The 20,240-nt window shown below is 40.5% G+C and overlaps 1 protein-coding gene across 30 annotated transcripts in view; it reads right to left on the bottom strand.

Annotated features, from left to right (window-relative positions):
* Positions 1–19,983, bottom strand: part of SRRM1 (serine and arginine repetitive matrix 1) — a 38,885-nt gene extending 18,902 nt beyond the window's left edge. For 2 of the 30 annotated variants that reach the window (XM_021095556.1, XM_021095560.1), the window contains exons 1-11: positions 19,688–19,983; positions 16,889–16,978; positions 16,473–16,595; positions 14,176–14,346; positions 13,239–13,354; positions 10,286–10,489; positions 9,647–9,841; positions 9,248–9,367; positions 6,918–7,192; positions 1,815–1,895; positions 1,261–1,347 (exon numbers count right to left, since the gene is read on the bottom strand). In XM_021095556.1, the coding sequence (XP_020951215.1) occupies positions 1,261–1,347; positions 1,815–1,895; positions 6,918–7,192; positions 9,248–9,367; positions 9,647–9,841; positions 10,286–10,489; positions 13,239–13,354; positions 14,176–14,346; positions 16,473–16,595; positions 16,889–16,978; positions 19,688–19,708 (1,483 nt within the window). In that variant the 5' untranslated portion in view covers positions 19,709–19,983. Of the gene's footprint in view, positions 1–1,260; positions 1,348–1,814; positions 1,896–6,917; positions 7,193–9,247; positions 9,368–9,646; positions 9,842–10,285; positions 10,490–13,238; positions 13,355–14,175; positions 16,184–16,472; positions 16,596–16,888; positions 16,979–19,309; positions 19,653–19,687 lie in introns of those variants that run through there. The other 28 variants (XM_021095557.1, XM_021095562.1, XM_021095558.1 and 25 more) reach the window with 20 other exon arrangements.

Genomic DNA, 20,240 nt, shown 5'->3' with positions numbered 1-20,240 from the left:
TAGCAACAACAACAGCAAAAAGACAAAAGACAAAAAAAAAAAAAAAAAAAAATTTAAATGCTGCAACTAGTGGGTCAAGGATCCAGCGTTGTCACTGCAGTGGCTTAAGCCGCTTCTGTGGCATGGGTTTGATCCCTGGCCCAGGATCTTTCACATGCCACAAGCGTAGCAGCCCCCTCCCTCAAAAGAAAAGAAAAATGATGCAGCTAGTAAAAGAAATGAGGTAAATCCTTAAGAACTACAGAGAAAGGTGTCCAAATATATTAAATTCAAAAGGCAGGCAATGATCTATGGTTTGAGCCTGTGTGCTTTGTTTTTTTTAAAAAATCCCATATAATTATACATGTATAGAAATATTCCTGAATAAAGTTTTGGGGAATAAGAATAAGGACTGAGAGGGAGTTCCTCAGTTTGTTGTGGCTCAGCAGTAACAAACCAGACTAGTATCCATGAGGTGGTGGGTTTGATCCCTGGCCTCACTCAGAGGGCTGAGGCTCCAACACTGCTGTGAGCTGTGGTGTATGTTGCAGCTGCAACCCCTAGCCTAGGAACTTCCATATGCCGTGGGTATGGCCCTAAAAAAACCAAAAAAAAAAAAAAAAAAAAAAAGGAGGACTGAGGAAGGAAAAACTTTCCCAATTTTATTCCTGTTTTACTTCTGTAACAATTTAAAAGAAAATTAAGTTTTGGGGGTTTTTTTTGGTTTTCCTTTACTTTTTAGGGCTACATCTGCAGCATATTGAGGTTCCCAGGCTAGGGATTGAATTGGAGTTGCAGCTGCTGGCCTAGGCCACAGCCACAGCAATGTAGGATCTGAGCTGCATCTTACACCTACACCACAGCTCACAGTCAATGCCGGACCCCCTTAACCCACTGTGCAAGGCCAGGGATCAAACCCGAATCCTCAGATACTAGTCGGGTTCATTGCTACTGAGCCACAATGGGAACTCCTAAAAAAAATTAAGTTTTCTGTAAGTACTTAAAAACAAAACTCCAAAACTAACACTTCCTCCTAACATTCCTATGTAGGCACAAAAATATTTCTCCTAGGTACGCTCAATACACTTCAGATTTTTTGCTGTTGTTTGGCTTTGTTAGGAGCATGTGGAAGTTCCTGGGCCAGAGATCGAACCCACACCCAAGCTGCTGCAATGACAATGCCAGATCCTTAACCCAATGCACCACAAGGGAACTCCTCCAATGTTTTAAAGTATTTTTATCAGGATATCCAGATAGGAAAAATGTAACCACTGTCCGTACCAGATGAAGATTGCTGGTTCTGTCGTCTGTATTGGCGTCTCTGCTGCACAGAATCTGCTGCAGCCATTTTGCCACCTTTATCTTCTTCTGAAAGATGGATGCATTTAGAAAGTGTTTCTTTAGTTATGCATACAAAAAATGTTACCTATTTGAATTGGGAAATGCTCTCAAATCTTTATCTGGTTGGGCGAAGCAAAATAGTTATATATATGAAGGAGGAGATTAAAATGCTAATTTAGACTTTTTTCAGAAAATGTAATAAAAATAAACTTATTTAGGCATTTGCGGCAGTTTAGGCTGGGTATCAAGCACTTTTAAGTATTATATCAGTTAACCACCAAAGACCTAAAGGATGGTACTGTTTTCTGCATTTTGGAGATGAAAAAAAGGTTTACATAAACTAACTAAAACAAACAAAAAGCAGGTAGTAGTGAGGCTGGGATTTAAACCAGTTGGTTTGACTTCAAAGACCTAGGTCTTAACCATTAAGCCATATCTTATATCTTTAACTAGAATCTAATTCAACTTAAAAAAAAAAACAAACCAAAACTTACCCGACTCGGATAATTCTACTTTTCTAGGCTTGGGTGCTGGTGAAGGAGACTCTCTTTTCTCAGTACCTTTATGTTTTGTCACTAAAAAGAATAAAAAAACCCGCACTTACATACATACAGAAACAAACAAAAAAGCTATGCATCTTCTTAACAGTATGGAAAGAAGTGTGACTATTCTCCTAAATCATTTATTGACAATTAAAAAGTTCCTGTAAGACACTGTTCTTGTTACCTGAAGTAGAAGCAAGAATTTGTAAACATTTGGTGAACCGCCTCAGAAAGTTCTACAATGGGAATTCCTGTTGTGGCGCAGCAGAAACAAATCTCACTAGGAACCATGAGGTTGCAGGTTCAACCCCTGGCCTCGCTCAGTGGGTTAAGGATCCGGCATTGCCGTGAGCTGTGGTGTAGGTCTCAGACGTGGCCTGGATCCCACATTGCTATGGCTGTAGTGTAGGCTGGCAGCTACAGCTCCAATTCCACCTCTAGGGTGGGAATCTCCATATGCTCCCCCCCCCCCAAAAAAAGACATAAGATCTGGAGTTCCCACCGCGGCTCAGGGTGAATGAACCCACGGCACAATGGGTTAAGGATCCAGCACTGCGGCAGATTTGATTCCAGGCCTGGGGAACATACACATGCCTCGGGGGTGGTAATTATTAAAAAAAGAGAAAAAAGAAGTGACCTCAACCAAAATCTGGGATATGAATCTAAGACACTAGTTCTATGGCACAGGCTTTTAATTTCTAACAACTACTATCTGTTTATACTAGCCATCCCTTGCTTCAGTAAAAGTCAAAAGGGTATATACGGATATAATCATTAGCCTTACCCTAGACTGACCTATAACATCATTTGAGAACATCCCTCTAAGAACTAAACTTGAGGACAATATGATGCCCTCAGGATCCTTACACCTATTTTTTAAAAAATAAATCAACTGCCATGGAATACTTAACCTAGAATCTCGATACATTTTATTATATATACATATTCTATCTTTGAAGTAATCCAACTGAAGAATTAATTTACCACAATACTTTTTTTTTTTTTTTTAATCGCCACATCAGTGGCATGTGGTAGTTTCAGGGACTGAGTTCGAGCCTCAGCTCTGACAATGCCGGATCCTTTTTAAGTTGCCACATAGGGCTGGAATCAAACCCACACCTCGCACCTGAGCACCAACCTGAGCCACTGTAGGCGGATTCTTAACCCAACTATGCCACAGCAAGAATTCCAATTCTGTAATCACCAATTGTGATATATAACAGCAAGACTGCATTTAAAATCTGCATTTTAACAAATTCAAAGAAATAAAATGGAAATGCCTTTAAAATTTTAAGAACTTAAAGATATTTTTCAGGTCAGTTTTTGTTTTGTTTTGTTTTGGCCAAGGTGTGCAGCAGCTTGAAATGGGATCTCAGTTCCCAGACCAGAACTGAACCTTGGATGCGGTGAAATAAGAGAAATCTAGAGGTTAGGATTTGGTGCAGTTAAAGTGCCAATCCTGGAGTTCCCGTCGTGGCTCAGTGGTTAACAAATCCGACCAGGAATCATGACGTTGCGGGTTCAATCCCTGGTCTTGCTCAGTGGGTTAAGGATCCGGCGTTGCCGTGAGCTGTGGTATGGGTTGCAGACGTGGCTCGGATCCCGAGTTGCTGTGGCTCTGGCAAAGGCCAGCAGTTACAGCTCGGATTTGACCCCTAGCCTGGGAACCTCCATATGCTGTGGGTGTGGCCCTAGAAAAGACAAAAATAAATAAATAAATAAAAAGTTAATGTTTTATTATTAGTATTCAAGGGGCAAACTATCATGAAGCCTGAAATCTCCCAAGTCAACTGAAAAACCAGAATTTTAAATTTACTTCAATAGTCCTATTAATCATTAATCTTACAGACTTACTCAAAAGATCACTTGCAAAGGTAAGTCTGTGAACAGAATTAGTAAAATAATCATTAAATGCTGACAGAGCACAATTTATATGGCTATACTGACCGAAACTCAAAATTATCACCACCACCTTAGGCATAGATACTCTGTAAACAAACTTCATTCAATATTCCACTGACTTCAAAGGACACTATTTTATGCACTGAGATAACGCCAATTCAAGTCTGACATGCCACTGATTACAAAAAGCCTCCTGAGGACCCTTTCAGGAGAGAATATATATTGTACTCCAGATAATTTACCTCTAACTCTCCAAAATACTTTTTTTGCCTTCCTCCCATTCCATTCCCCCACAATGAACAGCAGAATCTTACAAGTCCTGACTGGTAACTACCACATGAAATACAAAAGTAAAATCTATTACATTTTAATGGTACCACTGTTCTTATTAGCAATTGAGAACTGCAAAAAAAAAAAAAAAAAAAATCATACTACTGAATACAAAAACTTAAGAATTTCACCCTACCTTCTATGGCTCTCCTCAAGCCATTAAAACAGGTCTTTTTAAGTAGGAGAGTTGGGAAAAATATAGATTTTTCAACTTGGAATAAGGATCCAAATTCTAGGCCTGGCTGATTGACCTTGACCAAATCACTTAACCTGAGAACCTGTTTCTTGGTAACACTCTCTGAAGTCTTTCCCAGCTCTGAAATTCCATTACAAAGAGCTGGGATCATTTTACTGTAAAAAGCTATTTATTTTCCAAGTAGTTAAAACCAATATTCAGCTTCAGTGGATTAAGGGCAGTGCAGTCTTTTTGGCTGGGTTTTTGTTAGGGCACAGAAGACTATCCTGTAATTCACAGGAATATTCCCTTGTCTTTCACTGTGACTTCTCTCCTATGTAGGCATCCACTGTGACTTGTTTCCAAAAAAGCAGCAGCCCATTCCCCTTGACATTTCAAAACACAAATTGGTACCTGTGGAGACCCTAACAAAGAAAACAAAATAATTTTTAATGACCTATTTAAGAACTCAAGTCTTTCTGCTCTTGTACTTTCATTACACTTTGACTATACAATGTAGATAGAAAAATTCTAATTTGGCGTTCCCTTGTGGCACAGTGAGTTAAATATCTGGTGATGTCACTGCAGCAGCCTGGGTCACTGATATGGCTCAGGTTTGATCCCTGGCCCAGAAACTTCCACATGCCGCAGGCACAGCTAGAAAAAAAACCTTATAATTTGATGTGTTTTTGCAAAGTAACAAGTAGGAACATTCAAAAGTTGCCATCAGGGAGCCCTGGAAACAATCTGACTAGCATCCATGAGGATATGAGTTTCATCCTTGTCCTAGCTCAGTGGGTCGGGGATCCGTCACTGCCATGCCATGAGCTGTGGTGTAGGTCGCAGACACAGCTTGAATTCCATGTTGCTGTGGCTGTGGTCTGCATGCCAGCAGCTACAGCTCCTATTCGACCCCTAGCCTAGGAACGTCCATATGCTGCAGGTACAGCTCTAAAAAGCAAAAGAAAATTTAAAAAAAAAAAAAAAAAAAAAGAAATATTCATGCTATTTTTTTCACTAAAGAACTTTCTGGCTCTAGACAAAGGAAACAAAGAAATATTCATAAGTATAAAAACTTCCTAAGAGGAGTTCCTGTCATGGCTCAGCTGTTAACAAACCCAATCAGTATCCATGAGGACCTGGGTTTGATCCCTGGCCTCGCTCAGTGGGTTAAGGATCCGGTATCACCATGAGCTGTGGTGCAGGCCAGCAGCTACAGCTCCATTTGACCCCTAGTCTGGAAACCTCCATATGCCGCAGGTACAGTCCTAAAAAGACAAACAAAGCACTTCCTAAGATTAAAAACAAAACAAAACAAAACAAAAAACAGGTGAAGACAACAGGCATCAGATTTGGTAATGGTGACTGAAAACTATTTCGAGCAAAAAGTAATATAGGACATGGTACAATGAAAATACGTGATCCTAGGACACCTCTCCCACACTTAAGCCTGTACCTAGAAGACGTAAAGGTTTCTCTATTTTCAGCCAGCTGCCTAAGTCTAAAGAGCCAATCTAACAAAAACGTTCCACATACTTATGTTAACAAATTAACCTGTTAAAATTCAGAATATATTACTCTTTACAAATTACCATTACCTGCCAGTCCCCATTTCATTCTGACAGTGACTACAACTCACAGTAACAGAGCTCAAAAGAAAAATTTGCTTTTCTAACTATCACCACATTGTATTGTGGGGGTGAGGGTGAGGTGAACACAAATGCAGCAAGAGGGTGCTGATTAGAAATTCTGCTCTCATCAACTTCATAAAAACCTATAGTCAAGATTTTGGCCACCCCTGTTTTCTTCAATTATAACTTGAAAATTTAATGTGATCAGAGCAACCCCAGTATATTTACAGATTGCTCCTTAAAATTTAATTACTAAAACAGTTCTTTTAAGATCTCCCCCCTTTTCCACTACTCACGTATCAGACTGTGTTTATAATTCCAGCCCTAAGCACCAGAGGCTCAATTCAAATGGCCACCATAGTTTTTCTCTCTGTGATTTAATGCTGAAGAAACAAGCCCCAATAGACCACAACCTTCACTCAGACTAACTTGGCATTCTACTTGCTTGGTTACCTGGCAGGATCACAGATCATAAATTCCTCAAAAGTCAATTTGCAGAATAAAGCAAGGACAACACTCAAAAGGACCCTGCCTAGAGCCTAAATTAAAAAGCAGAAATCAGCTTTTAGGAGGACACCATGTCCAGCCCTGGGGAGTACAATGTGGCCAAGAAAGAATTAAAACAAAATATGAAGTCCTCAATTAAGGTATCAAACAAAAAATCTTCTGGGTTAAAAAAAAAAAAAAAAGTTAACTGGTCTCATAATAATAAAATGTTCCCTTACCATGACAACACAAACTTCAGTTAAGTTACCTCAACTCAAACAGCCCACGCCTGGTAATAGCACATCTCTCCACCTACTCAACGCCGAGGGCATGCTAAGAGCAAAACGCTTTACCATGTAGACTCCATTAACAAACCCCAAGAACTTACAGCACGAAAGAAAAGGTGAGCTTCTCAGCAAATTTATAAAAACATCACATACGAATATTACCCAGCTACTTCATACTTTGACAACAATGACGACTAGGTATTTTGTAGCCAAATGAACAAAGAAAGAACATATTGATTTTTACCTTTACCTGAAGTCCTCCCTGGAGAGACAGAAACACGACTCTTCCTTGTACGATTTGACTGCTGGGGTGTTGGGGAATGACGAGTTTTTGGTGGTGGAGTTGCTGGAGGTGAGGGCCTATGCCTTCGCCTTGGAGGACTTGCTGAAGGAGATAGCCTACGAGTTTTTCGAGGGGGGCTGGATGTCCTCTTTGGAGCCTTCTTTGGCGGTGACCGGGAACGAGACGAAGATGATGATGAGCTACTTCCAGACAAGGATGCTGATGAACGCCTTCTTCTGTGGAATAAAGTGCTCATATTCATTAACTGCATACGTACCGAGAACGACCTTACAGGAATGTACAGTTTACACAAAAATACAGCTATTTGTATCCAACTTTTGAGTTTATGTAGCTAAGCACATTAATTTTTTAAAGGGAAACAACACCATAACCTAGGCAGGAAACAGCTAGTTCTGAGACTAACTACAAATAACTTATTCTGATAAATGCTTCTGTTTGATTTTTATTTCCAGCTATAAAATATGTCCAGTGCTACAATATAATAACTAGCCAGTCTCTTCCTTCCTTGGAATAATGAGTGTTTTGGAGTTTGCATATAAAATTTGGATGGCAAAGTATTTTTTCACTCAATAATAAAATGTCAACCTTTAGGCTGCATTTTTAAAAAAAAAGATGTGCAGGATTAGGAATTCATTTAGCTACATAAACTTAGAAGCAGGGGCCTCTCGAATTCTGCGGCAAAATTTGTGGTAAGTTCTGTGCAATTATGTGTACCTGCAGAATTCACCTTTGGCGGAAGAATTCCTGAGAACCTGAAAAAAAGAAACCCTACCTTAAGTGTGAGATAAAAACTGGCTGAAAGGGAATCTTACACAATCTGCAAATTATTTGACTGCTAAATGGCTCAGTAAGCAATTAAAACACACTTTTTGCAAAACTCCAATGTAAGAAATAGCTGTTTCCACTAATCTTCTACTAGAAAGCAGTAGCTCTACTTTTCTAAGGAACAATCATTTTTAGAAAAGTATGACGCCTAAACTGGCTGACCATTTACATCCTTAGTCTTATTTATTTATCAATGGTAACATCAATTCCGTAATTTTTAGCAGTAGTTATAAAAAATGGTTCAATAAACTCGAAAACCAAAAACTCTGTCCTAAGTATAATCTGAAGTATAATTATCAGGTCCTTCCAAAAACAGGTGAAATGTATTGTCAAGAAAGCACAAAACTAGAGTTCTCGCCATGGCACAGTGGGTTAAGAATCTGGCATTGCTGCAACTGCACATAGGTTGCAGCTATGGCTAGGATTCAGTCCCTGGCTCAGGAACTTCCACATGCCTTGGGTGCAGCCATAATTTTTTTTTTTTAATTTAAAAATTAAAAAAAATTTAAAAGGTACAAAGCTCTGCTACCAGTACACCATGCCTCCACTTTGGGCAGATGTAACAATTTTTCTATTACAAGTGATAGATTATGCTAATTTATTCATTTATTGATTTTTCTTTTTAGGGCCACAACTGTAGCACGTGAAAGTTCCTGGGCTAGGGGTCAAATCAGAGCTGCAGCTGCCAGCCTACACCACAGCCACAGCAACACCAGAACCAAGCCACATCTGCGACCTATGCCACAGCTTGCAGTGATGCTGAATCCTTTAACCCACTGAGCGAGGCTAGGAATGGAACCTGCATCCTCATGGATACTAGTTGGGTTCCTAACCACTAAGCCACAACAGCAACTTCCACCTTATGCTAATTTAAAAATGATTTTTAAAAAGGAACACTGGTATTGACAGGGTTACTTTTATGCGGCCTCTTCAAATTGCTAACAATAGTTATATCTATGGAATGGGACTGGGTAACTCTAAGTTCGTTTTACTTGTTTTAACTGTTTATAATAACTGCTCACTACTTCTTAAATATGAAAAAAATCTTTAAGAGTATAAATCAAGTGAATTATTTTAATACTGGTAGAGCAATCAACTGGCTCTGCAGTCATCTATATTTAGAAGCTAATGGTTAAAACCCAAAGAAAGGGTAAGGCAGCCAATTCCCTTACTTGATAGGATTTCTTGGTAGCATCTGAAAAGATCAAGGTTAACACAGATAACAAGTATCAATAAGATAGTGAATTTGTTTTTAATTTTCCAAATCTGGATTAGTGTTGCTTAGCATTGCACAAGTAACAGCACTACAACCTCAAATGAGGATGATCTTTATAAGACATTGCTTAATACCACTCATGACTTCTTTTTTCCCAGGATGACACTAATTCAAAGATTAGCCTAAAACAAATATATGGTCACTTCCAAAACAAAAAACCACCTCTCACCGTCTCACTGGAGATCTACTCCTTCTATGCCTTGGTGGAGGAGGCATTCGTCTCGGTGGAGTTCTTCTTCGAGGAGATGGCCGTCTTCTTGGGCTTGGCCGCCTTCTAGGGGAGTATGATCTACCATAACAAACAGAATTAGAATCTGAATAAATCTTGAGCAAGAACAAACACCTTGACATAGTTTTCTTGACAACTACATCCAAAAAACGGTTTTCAAGGGATATGAGTGTGTAGATTTTTACAGACCATACAAAGTGCCCTCAAATTCTCTCTAAATTCAAAGTTTAACATTTGTGCAAAATTTTTCTACTGCTTTGAAATAATTTACCCAATTCTATCTAGGAGAGTTAGCACATAAAATTTAAGATCTAGGCAGATATTACAGCCATTACCCACCTTGATCGGGATCTATGGCGCCTTCTAGGTCGAGTATGAGAAGGAGAGCGAGAACGTGTCCGGGATCTTGACTTGGAACGTGACCGAGATCTTGGTCTGGTCTTCTCCTTTTCCTTTTCCTTTTTGGAATTCTTCTCTGGAGAAGGTTCTTTAGGCTCTGGTACAGGTTCAGGCTTGGGAACTTTCAGGATGTCACTGTGGGGGGAAAAAAAGCTTACTTTCCCCCTCTTCTCAGAATCCCAAGTCATAATACAATGATACAAAAAGTTTATCTTTCTTTGGTTTTCAAAATTCATGAAGATGTCTAGAAAGATATATACACATCAGTAAAATTCAGTGAACAACCAACAATTCTAACCACATCCATTTCTTAAAACTGCAAAGTTGTCCATAATATTGGGACGGGGGCAGGTTACAGTATATAATATTGGAAATTAAAAAAACAGCAGATAGCAGTGGTCATCTTGGGGGCATTTTACTTATACTCTCCTATACAATTTAAATTTCTCAACAATCTAACTTTGTAATTTAAATAACCTAAAAAGAAAATTAGTAAGCTTACATTTCTAACTCAGAGGTACACCTATTTACACTCACCGAATAACAGCCTAAAACTGCAGACATTTATTATGTACTTGCCTAGTAGAAGTGGCCTCTTGTACTGAAGGTTCTTTCACTTTCACTGATGGCTCTGGGAGCTCCGGAGTTTTTTCCTTCTTCTCTGGAGCAGGGGAAGGACTCCGGCTCTTGGTTCTGTGACGGGGAGATCGAGAATGACTGCGCTTTCTCTCTCTCCTGACAGGGGAAGATCGTCTTCTAGGGGAAGGAGATCTGGATTTGCGTCTAGGATGAAAGCAATTTTTTTCAGGTTTTTTGAATAATGTGGACTGGGGAAGAGGGTCAAAAGAAGTGAGATTAATCTTTTTAATTACACTACTGTTGTTTATATCTGAGAAGTTCCCTATGGAAATAAGATATCCTATCACATTTACTTAAGAGGAAAAAGGCCAAGAGAAAACCAGAAAAACAAGCAAATGAAGATTATAATATTCTCCGAAATATACCAGTTACAACATACTAAGGATTCTAGATTTAGGTTCTTAATCACTTCCAGAAATGAAGAAAGCAAAGAGCAACTTTTCAGAGGAAGAGGGTGCTTAAAAGGAAGGAAATATAATGAAATTAAACCCAACAAAACAGAAATTGGATGCAGACAGATCCCATCAGAGTTCATCAGGTAGAGTCCAAGTATTCTAGGATAACATCTGCTGCAACTAAAGCAATATGTTCTTCCGAAAAGAAGCATTTCAAACTTGGCTAAGACAGCTTTTTTGAAAGAGAAGCCTTTCCATTTCAACAGTAGTTTCCCTAACCTGAAGTAAAACAGCAGACCTGATCCATCAATAGTCAAATAGTTACCATGATTTGTGCGTAACTCTAGGAATAATACTGCTTCTCTGATAAGCAGCTTTTTTTTGGGGGGGGGGTTCTTCTCAGGGCCGTACCCTCAGCATATGGAAGTTCCTTGGCTAGGGGTGGGAATCAGAGTTACAGCTGCTGGCCTTATACCACAGCCACAATAATACCAGATCCAAACCTCATCTGTGACCTACACCACAGCTCACGGCAACGCCAGATCCTTTAACCCACTGAGCGAAGCCAGGGATCGAACCTGCATCCTCATGGATACTAGTCGGGTTCATTACCGCAGAGCCACTGAGAAGGACTCCTGATAAGCAGCTTTTAATATCAAATCTATAAATGAAGGGGACGAAGAAAAATTACTTTCTCCCTTTACTAATTCTGGCAGATTTATGAAGAAATTAAAATTAGCAGAACTCTAAAAATGAAATGTCTAATGGAATTCTCACCCTTCATCACAACTACAGAAGCCAAATCATGGATTTTATTTATTTACTTACTTATTCTACTTATTGGCCATGCCCTCAGCATGTGCAAGTTCCCAGGCCAGAGATCAAACCTGCACCATAGCAGCAACCCCAGCCACTGCAGTGACAATGCTGGATCCGCAACCCACTACACCACAACTCTTGAATCATGGATTTTATAATGGGAAACTTGGGAGTTCCCTTGTGACCTAGGAGTTAAAGATCCCCCCTTGTCACTGCTGTGGAGCAGGTCTGGTCCCTGGCCCAGGAACTTCCACATACAGTGCAGACAAAAAAAAAAAAGGTGGGGGGGCTAACCAGTCTCAGTGGAAGGAAGAAAGCAAATGACCTGTTTTGGGTTCAGAACAATCACCTAAGAAAAGCAAAACAAGAGTTCCCTTCTTGGCTCAGCGGTTAATGAATGCAACTAGGATCCATGAGGATGCAGGTTCAATCCCTGGCCTAGCTCAGTGGGCTAAGGATCCTGCTGTGAGCTGTGGTGTAGGGTGCAGATGCAGCTCAGCTCTGGCGTTGCTGTGGCTGTGGCATAGGCCAGCAGCTGTAGTTCTGATTGGACTCCCAGCCTGGGAACGTCCATATGCCACAGGTGCAGCCCAAAAAGCAAAAAAAAAGAAAAGAAAAGAAAACAGAATCAGGTAAGTATAATATAAAGAACTAATGGGCATAGATTTCTAATTTAAAAATGGAGAAGAAAGAACTGGAATACATTAAATAACTCTGCAGTAGAGATTGGCACAACACTGTAAATCAACTGAACTTTAAATACAAAAGAGAACAAGACATAAAGAGTAATAAAACTTTGAATCAATGGAAAAAATAATAACTCAAAATAATTTAAAGTAAAGCAATATGAATGAGAAGTCTACATTCTGATTTAAGAATTAAGGGTTGACTGATTCACCAAGATTTAAGAGATAATTATTACAGTCAAATGATGATCTGTCTCAAAAGATGAAGTATTTTGGCCCAGAGGCAAGCAATAGCTCACCATGAAAATTGTATGATAGAAGAAATTTCCTGAACAGTGCTATTAGCTCCTTTTTTAATTATTTTTTTGTCTTTTTGCCTTTTCTAGGGCCACTCCTGCAGCACATGGAGGTTCCCGGGGTTGGGGGTCTAATCGGAGCTGTAGCCGCCAGCCCACGCCAGAGCCACAGCAACTTGGGATACGAGCCTCGTCTGCAACCTACACCACAGCTCACGGCAACGCCGGATCCTTAACCCACAGAGCAAGGCCAGGGATCGAACCCGCAACCTCATGGTTAGATGCGTTAACCACTGAGCCACAACGGGAACTCCAGCTCCTTTTTTTTTTTTTGTCTTTTGTCTTTTGTCTTGTTGTTGTTGTTGCTATTTCTTGGGCCACTCCCGCGGCATATGGAGGTTCCCAGGCTAGGGGTCCAATCGGAGCTGTAACCACCGGCCTACGCCAGAGCCACAGCAACTCGGGATCTGAGCCGCGTCTGCAACCTACACCACAGCTCACAGCAACGCCGGATCGTTAACCCACTGAGCAAGGGCAGGGACCGAACCCGCAACCTCATGGTTCCTAGTCGGATTCGTTAACCACTGCGCCACGACGGGAACTCCTCCAGCTCCTTTTTTAGCTGTGTAACTTTCTGCATAGAGAATACTCTAACATACTCATAAAATATTAGGTATGTATGCAGATTGTCCTGTACCTTCTTGGGCTTCGAGATCTCTCCCTTTTTTCTCTGCTGCTCTCTTTTTCTTCTTTATCCCTCTTATCCTTGTCTTCATCTTGCTTTTTCATAGATGCTAACTTTTCTTGTTCAATCTGTAAAGATCAGATTTTCAAAGTAAAACACAATCGAACATTTACAATCAACAAGCAAACGGAAAACTGACTGCACATTGGATAAACACCAATACTATTTGTCGTTTCATCAGCCTCTGCTTTCAACAAGACCGTTCTTTCTTCATCCCCGCTAAAGGTAAACTTTAGAACTAGTAATGAATAATTCAAATACTTGCTGAAAATTAATACTGAATGGCTTAACTAAAGAAAATGGCTGTTTTCGGAGTTCCCATCGTGGTGCAATGGAAACGATGAGGAACCATGAGGTTGTGGAGTTCGATCCTTGGCTTCGCTCAGTGGGTTAAGGATCCGGTGTTGCCATAAACTGTGGTGTAGGTCGCAGACATAGCTCGGATCCTGCACTGCTGTGGCTGTGGAATAGGCTGGCAGCTACAGCTCTGATTGGACCCGGAGCCTGGGAACCTCCATATGCCGCAAGTGCAACCCTAGTAAGTTTTTTTCTTTTTTGTATTTTCTAGGGTCACATCTGCAGCATATGGAGGTTCCTAGACTAGGCGTCTAATCTGAGCTGTAGCCTCTGATCCCTCTGAGGCCAGGGATCGAATCCGCAACCTCATGGTTCCTAGTTGGATTCATTTCAGATGCGCCATGATGGGAACTCCTTTTCTTTGTTTGTTTGGTTTTTTTTTTTTTTTTTTTGATTCCTAGTAAGACACACACACACACACACAAAAGAAAAGGCTATTAAGCCTAGCCAGGACATGTAAAATTTTAAACATCTTAACAGTCTGGATACTGCTCTCTCAAATAAAACATTACAAAAAGGAAAAGGCTATTACCTGTCTCTGTTTTATTTCTTCTTTCTTCAGTTCTAGGAAAGCAGAAGGGATTCCAGCGATGTTTTCCTGTGCACTTAAGAGCAGGGGCCACAGTTCTCCCATAAATTCTCTAGCATTTTTTCCATTCAAAAACCCAGTCAGGTTGATTTGCATCATTTTGGAATCTGGATTCTGCAAAAAGACATGACAGGAAGAGAAACAGGTTACTCCAAAACAAACCAATCAATCAACCTAAAGCTCATTTCAATTAGTATTTTTTAAGTCTATCATAGGGGCTTAGAGATATATATATATATATTCTTTACTATTTTAAAAATAGCTTTTTCTAGTAGTTTCTCAGCAATATAATCACTAGCACAGATTACCAAATTCTCTCTCACTCTACCAAAAGCTATCAGAGCAGCCTGTTAATCCTTTGTGGATTTCATAAGTATTTTTAGACTATGTGGCTGTTAGTGGGCCTTACATTTATTAACTTTAAAAACCATCATGGAATATCCACAAATTCTTGTGTCTGCTAACAAGTGTTTGCCTGTCTGGAAATTTTCCCTCAATGAGAAATGGAAAAGTACACAAACTGTTCACTTTTCTAACACTGTAGATAACTTTCTACAAAATATCTACTGTCCAGTTATCAAAACTAACAAGTTATGCATGCACTCTTTAACTTTTGAAGACTAAGCTGAAAGCCTGACTTCTATATAAGGATAACCTATTATAACAATGCTTCAAATTCTCAACTGTCCACAAAGGGCTAAGAGGTCAAGACTTCTCAAAAATAACTGGGTTTTTAAATGCTAAATCTGTTGGTCAAGCAACAAGGTCCGTATAACAAGCACAGCTCAATAGCACAAAGCAAGTACAGATTCCAGGTGTCTTCAGTTTCTTCTTGGAACCTTGGGGGTTTGGAATCGCCAAGTCCCCTGTAGAGAAAGATGTTCCCTTGGCTTGCTTCCGACTCCCTACTGCAACTCAACCACCTTGAGTTTAATGTTATATCATTTATCTAAATTGCAAAAGACGAACAAGCAATAATGAGTACACAACCACAAAAAAAGAAAAAATTGTTTTAATAAGTTCTAAAACTTTAATCTCATGCTCACTACAAGGGGAATACTACCAGATACTTAGGTTTTAAAAATGCACTAAAATACAAATCAGAAAAGCATCATCCAATAAAATCTATCTAATCATCATTTAAAAAACGTTTTCCCATATTCCTGGTTTTCTAAGTAAAATGTATACATTTTAAAGAAAGCACTTTCTTAAAAATAAATATTTAAAAATATCCAAAACAAAACGTAATTTTCAAATTATATTTTAAAAATAGAAATACCTTATCAGTTGAAATGCCAACTGTTCTGTCAAAACACAAGGGCGAACTCTTTGGGAAAAGGATTAACGTAAAAGTAAATGCACATTGGTATATTTGCCAAAAGTTTATATGGTACACATCTTACTGTCCTTTGGGTTGCTGTTGCAAAATAGCAAACTATCTTTTATTAAAATTCTTTTTAAACATCAATTCTATTGTCATCTCATATCATCTCATGTATGAAGAAAGGAACAATTATATTAACTGGTTCTAAAAATACTGTCAATTTATTTCAGTCTGAAGTTAACTATAATGTAAACAAAAACTCTGTGCCTAAAATGTAATTGATGACTAGCTGACATGCAGCTACAACTAAAAACTTTAGTTCTTCGATTATTTTAAAAAAACAATATCCAATCAAATCAGAATTGCCCCTCATGCTTCACATAAAAATCCATCTCATAATAGTACTTTAAAGAGCAGTGTACAGATTTACCCATTGCTCTTTCCTGTTTGTATTTTTTGTTGTTGTTGTTGATGTTTGGCCACTTTACACAACTCACCTCCAAACACACACTGCATCATCAAGGGAGTTGGGTCAGAGCGACATTGGGACACTCACTCTGCTGTGACCTAATAAGGTGATGGTGCTATACTTCAGACGCAAGGAATAACTTCCATTTTGGTTCAGGCCTTTTAAATCATAAATCACATTATCATTAGAAAATTGCTGTCAAAGTAACTTAACATGTAACAGCAAAATTACAAACAATAAGTTTGATTTTTCACCTGTGTAGCTTTCAAAACTATGTACCTTCACTAAACTTCCAGCCTTAATAGTTGTTTACAAAGTGAATTCTTTTCACAAAAAACATTGTAAAATAACCCTCCTATATTTGTACTCCATAGAAAAATTCAGTTTCCATAGATTCACAACATTATTTCACATATTCAGAAATAAGAGCCATTTGTTTATTATTACCTTCACTTCCAGCTGGTTGAATATAAACTCAATCACAACATCATCTTCAAATCCAAGGATTTCTGTTACTCGTTTTGTTATCCAAGGCTTTATAACCTCCAAATTTACTTTGCTCATGTCCACCTGATAAAATATGCAAGTAATTATTACTGAGTACAACTTTGCAATCCTAAAAGAAAACTCACATAAGAGTCCTGGCTAAGTTCCTTTTAGCTTATGAAATACTTTGTTTAGTTTGGTACAATTTAGCTCATTCTTATTTGTTTGTGCTATTCTCTGTTGTTACTAAAAGGTGGAAAATGTTTGACTATAAATGTTTCCCCTAGTATTCATGTGACAGTGCATCTCCAAAACAATCCCAAAATGTTTGAATCAACTGTGCTACGTAAAGGTGCAGAACACTTTATCCAGTATACCTTTTTTTCTAGACATTCTGCGAATTTCAGCTGCTTCAGTAGCTTCTTTTGTTTGTTGCTGAACCGATTATCCTGTTCTGCACTTGTTCCCTGAAGGAAGAGAAACACATTCCAATCAAGACCTCAAAGTTAAATTCCTGCTTTTTATTAGCTAATGATGGCTATGACCTTTACAGTCAAAATAGGATAATCAAGTAAAGGGAAACACCAAAGTAAAGAGAAACACCCTAGCTCATATTCATAGGTACAGAATGCATACTCTTTTTCCAAAGTAGCTAACATTTTGAAAACTGGATTGTATTTAAAAAACACAAAACATACATTCATTGTATTAAGTCCAGCAATATAGAATACAACATAAAACACCCCCCTCACAACCAAGTTTGCTATGTATCTTTTTACACCCCTTTCTATGCTAATAAAGCATTTAAGGGGTTTTTTTGTTTGTTCAAAAGAGAGCACTTTCTATACTTTACAAACGAGACCATTTCATCCTCTTCTGAAAGCCAGGATCATCTTACAAAATTATTGTGGCAATGCATATAAACACAGAAAAAGGAAGAACCTAAGACTGTATGTTAAGTTTTCACAACTTGAAGAACTCAGAGTGCATAAAAAATAAAGGTCTACCATATAAACTCAATTTCTGCAAACAAACTGGAAAAAAGTGAGAGCTTACAAACATACCAGACCATCAAGTAACCACCAGACTGCATTTTGTCATTCCTACTGACCCAATTAAACCCGGATATACAATGTGATATGAAATCTACTGATTGGGAGAGCCTCCTTGCCTGCCAGCCTGTATCTCTCGCAAGCGCTTTTTATCTTAACCCACTTCTTGCCCATCAAAAAAAAGAAATCTACTGATCAGTTCTCAGAGTTGGCCACTAATCCTTTGGAAAGTGATCGAGAAAATTCTTTTAAGAAAGTAAAGAACCTGATTAGAATCCCAACTCTGTCACTATGTAAACCACATGACCTCAAAGCAAGTTACTTAACCTGTCTGAGAAACTTTCCCTAACTTGCTAAAACCTACCTCCCAAGGCTGAGAATATCCGAAACGATATACATAAAGTAACTGGTGTGTGGCAGAAGTTCAGCAAATGAAAGGTACTATTTCCATCTTAACTGAAAAATTCAGTCTATTACTCGATGGAAGTGTACTAAAAGAATAACTGCCCTAAAATCTTTAATTCAGAGCTCAAATCTAATCAACTTCTCTAAGAACCCAAGGCAATATATAAAACACTGCCCTTTCCTTCCAGATTTTTACCAACACTAAAAGCAAATCTCATTCTTAAAACAGCCACTTTGTTCTTTTTCTGTTGGAACTCTCTTCCGAGGGAAAGTGACAATAACAAGAAAAAATTAAAAGAACAGACTTGTTTCAAAAGAATACATTCAGACTACAGGATATGTTGAGTATTTACCACAAAAAAACTTTGATGGAAATCACAAAATGGAGAGTTCATCTGCAGTGTGAAAATTTGATATAAACTCACTGGAAACGATCATTACATAAATAACTATAGTACTGTTTGCATAACCTAAGAACAATCAAACAACCGGCTGTATCAAATTCTTGGAATAACACTTCAACCTTTAATGAAAAACTAGTTGGCACATTTAAAGCCAAGACAAAAGGCATTTCAATGCTAGCTTTGGAGTGTCAAGACATATCTTAAAGTCCCGGTCTTACCCTCTTTTATCTTTTCCTTTAAACACACAGAAACTGCATGTAACATGCTCCAGGGAATGGAAAGAGCCAATATGCACTACAGATTCTGACTTAAATCAACTGGTCTCTATATGGTCCGTTCTGCCTTAAAAAGAATTTGCAAACTCTAGTCCAATCAGTGTCACTTCCCACCCATCGAGATCTCGAATGGGTCCTACGGGAGTGTAAAAGGGGACCAAAAGAGTCCAGCACGCGCCCGGTAAAAGTATGGGCCCTGAGGGCCAACTACGACGAGAAAACGTCCCCATCTCCAGGTGATGGGCGAGAATCAAGAGGAACCTTTTCACCAAAAAGATTTTCAAGAGAACGTTCACAGGGGGTGGGGGGCGGTGAGCGGGAACGAAGAGTAGATCCACTCCATACCCCTGCCTCCACAAACGCGCATACTTTTTGTTGCACCCTCTGCCTGGAGTCTCAGACTCAAACGTTCTAACTACAAATTATCTGCATTCCCCTCCCTGAAGGGCTATCAAATTGGGCGGGAGCTCCCGCGAACTCTGACCCGGAGCCTTCGGGAAGGCTTAGACCAAGAGGGAGGGCGCGCGAGGCGCGGGGGGAGGGGGTTTGGTGCCCGCTTTCTCAAGAAAAGCGGCTCAAGGCTGCTTCCGGTCCTCTCACCCGCTCTCCTGAGGCGGTACCCCCAAACCTGTCCTCCCCAGGGCCCTCCTGCCGCCAGTCACCTCAGGGTTTCCCTCCGGCCTCCCCCCAGGGACTTCCTCCTCGCGGGTCCGCTAGGCCCCAGGACCCGGTGGGGCGCGCGGCTCTCCCTGCAGGCCCTGCCAGGGAGGCGGGCGGGAAGGTACCGCTCAGGCCCATTCCCGCCGCCATTTTCCGGCGACCGTCGCTGCCGCGTAGGGGGGACGATCCCGGAGGAGGAGACTGCGCAGGGGCGCACCGGTCCCCGCCGCAGGGTAGTGGGGAAGCGTCCACTGGCAACGAGGATCCTCAGGATCTTCGAAGTCTCCGCTCGCTGGCCACCCCATCTCGAGTTTAGGCCTCCTGCTGGGCCTTTTCGATAAGCCCCTCACCTCACCCCAGATCCCCGCGCTCCTACTTACGCGGAAGAATCCCGCGTCCATCTTGCTGCCTCGCTCGGAGATCGCTCCCTATCCCAAGGTGCACCGCGCCACCGCGACGGAGGGCGGGACCGGCAGGGAAAGCCGAGCGCCGGGACGCAGCTCGCGCTGCTCCACCCGCCCTTCCAGCGGACACGAGGCCGCGCTTGCTCAGTGTGGAGAGCGCTCGCCAAGTGTGCGCACGCGCGTTCCGGGAGGCGGGCTGCTACCGGACTCCGAGCTTCTCCAGTGGCCAGTCCTTGAGGAGAGCCTCGCGACCACAGCCAATGGGAGCGAGCAAGAGAGTGTCGTCCGGTCGCCCCGCCCTGCAAAACCTTTTGTGGCGCTTAACCAGCCTTGTTCGCTCAGCGTGAATTGACCCTTCCTTCGACCCGTAGTGGGGGCGGCTTTCTGCCCCCCCCCGGGGGGGGGCTCCATGGAGAGCTTGTGGAGAAAGGCTGTTACCTCAGGGTGACGCTTGTGAGGCCGCTCTTGCGCAGAGGAGAAGCCTGCGGCCTCCGCTTTCGTTAGAAAAGTTGTGATTGTGTTGCTTTTA

This window comes from Sus scrofa, chromosome 6 (assembly GCF_000003025.6).
Source record: "Sus scrofa isolate TJ Tabasco breed Duroc chromosome 6, Sscrofa11.1, whole genome shotgun sequence".
NCBI classification, from domain to species: Eukaryota; Metazoa; Chordata; class Mammalia; order Artiodactyla; family Suidae; genus Sus; species Sus scrofa.
This window is presented reverse-complemented; position numbering and strand designations above follow the sequence as displayed.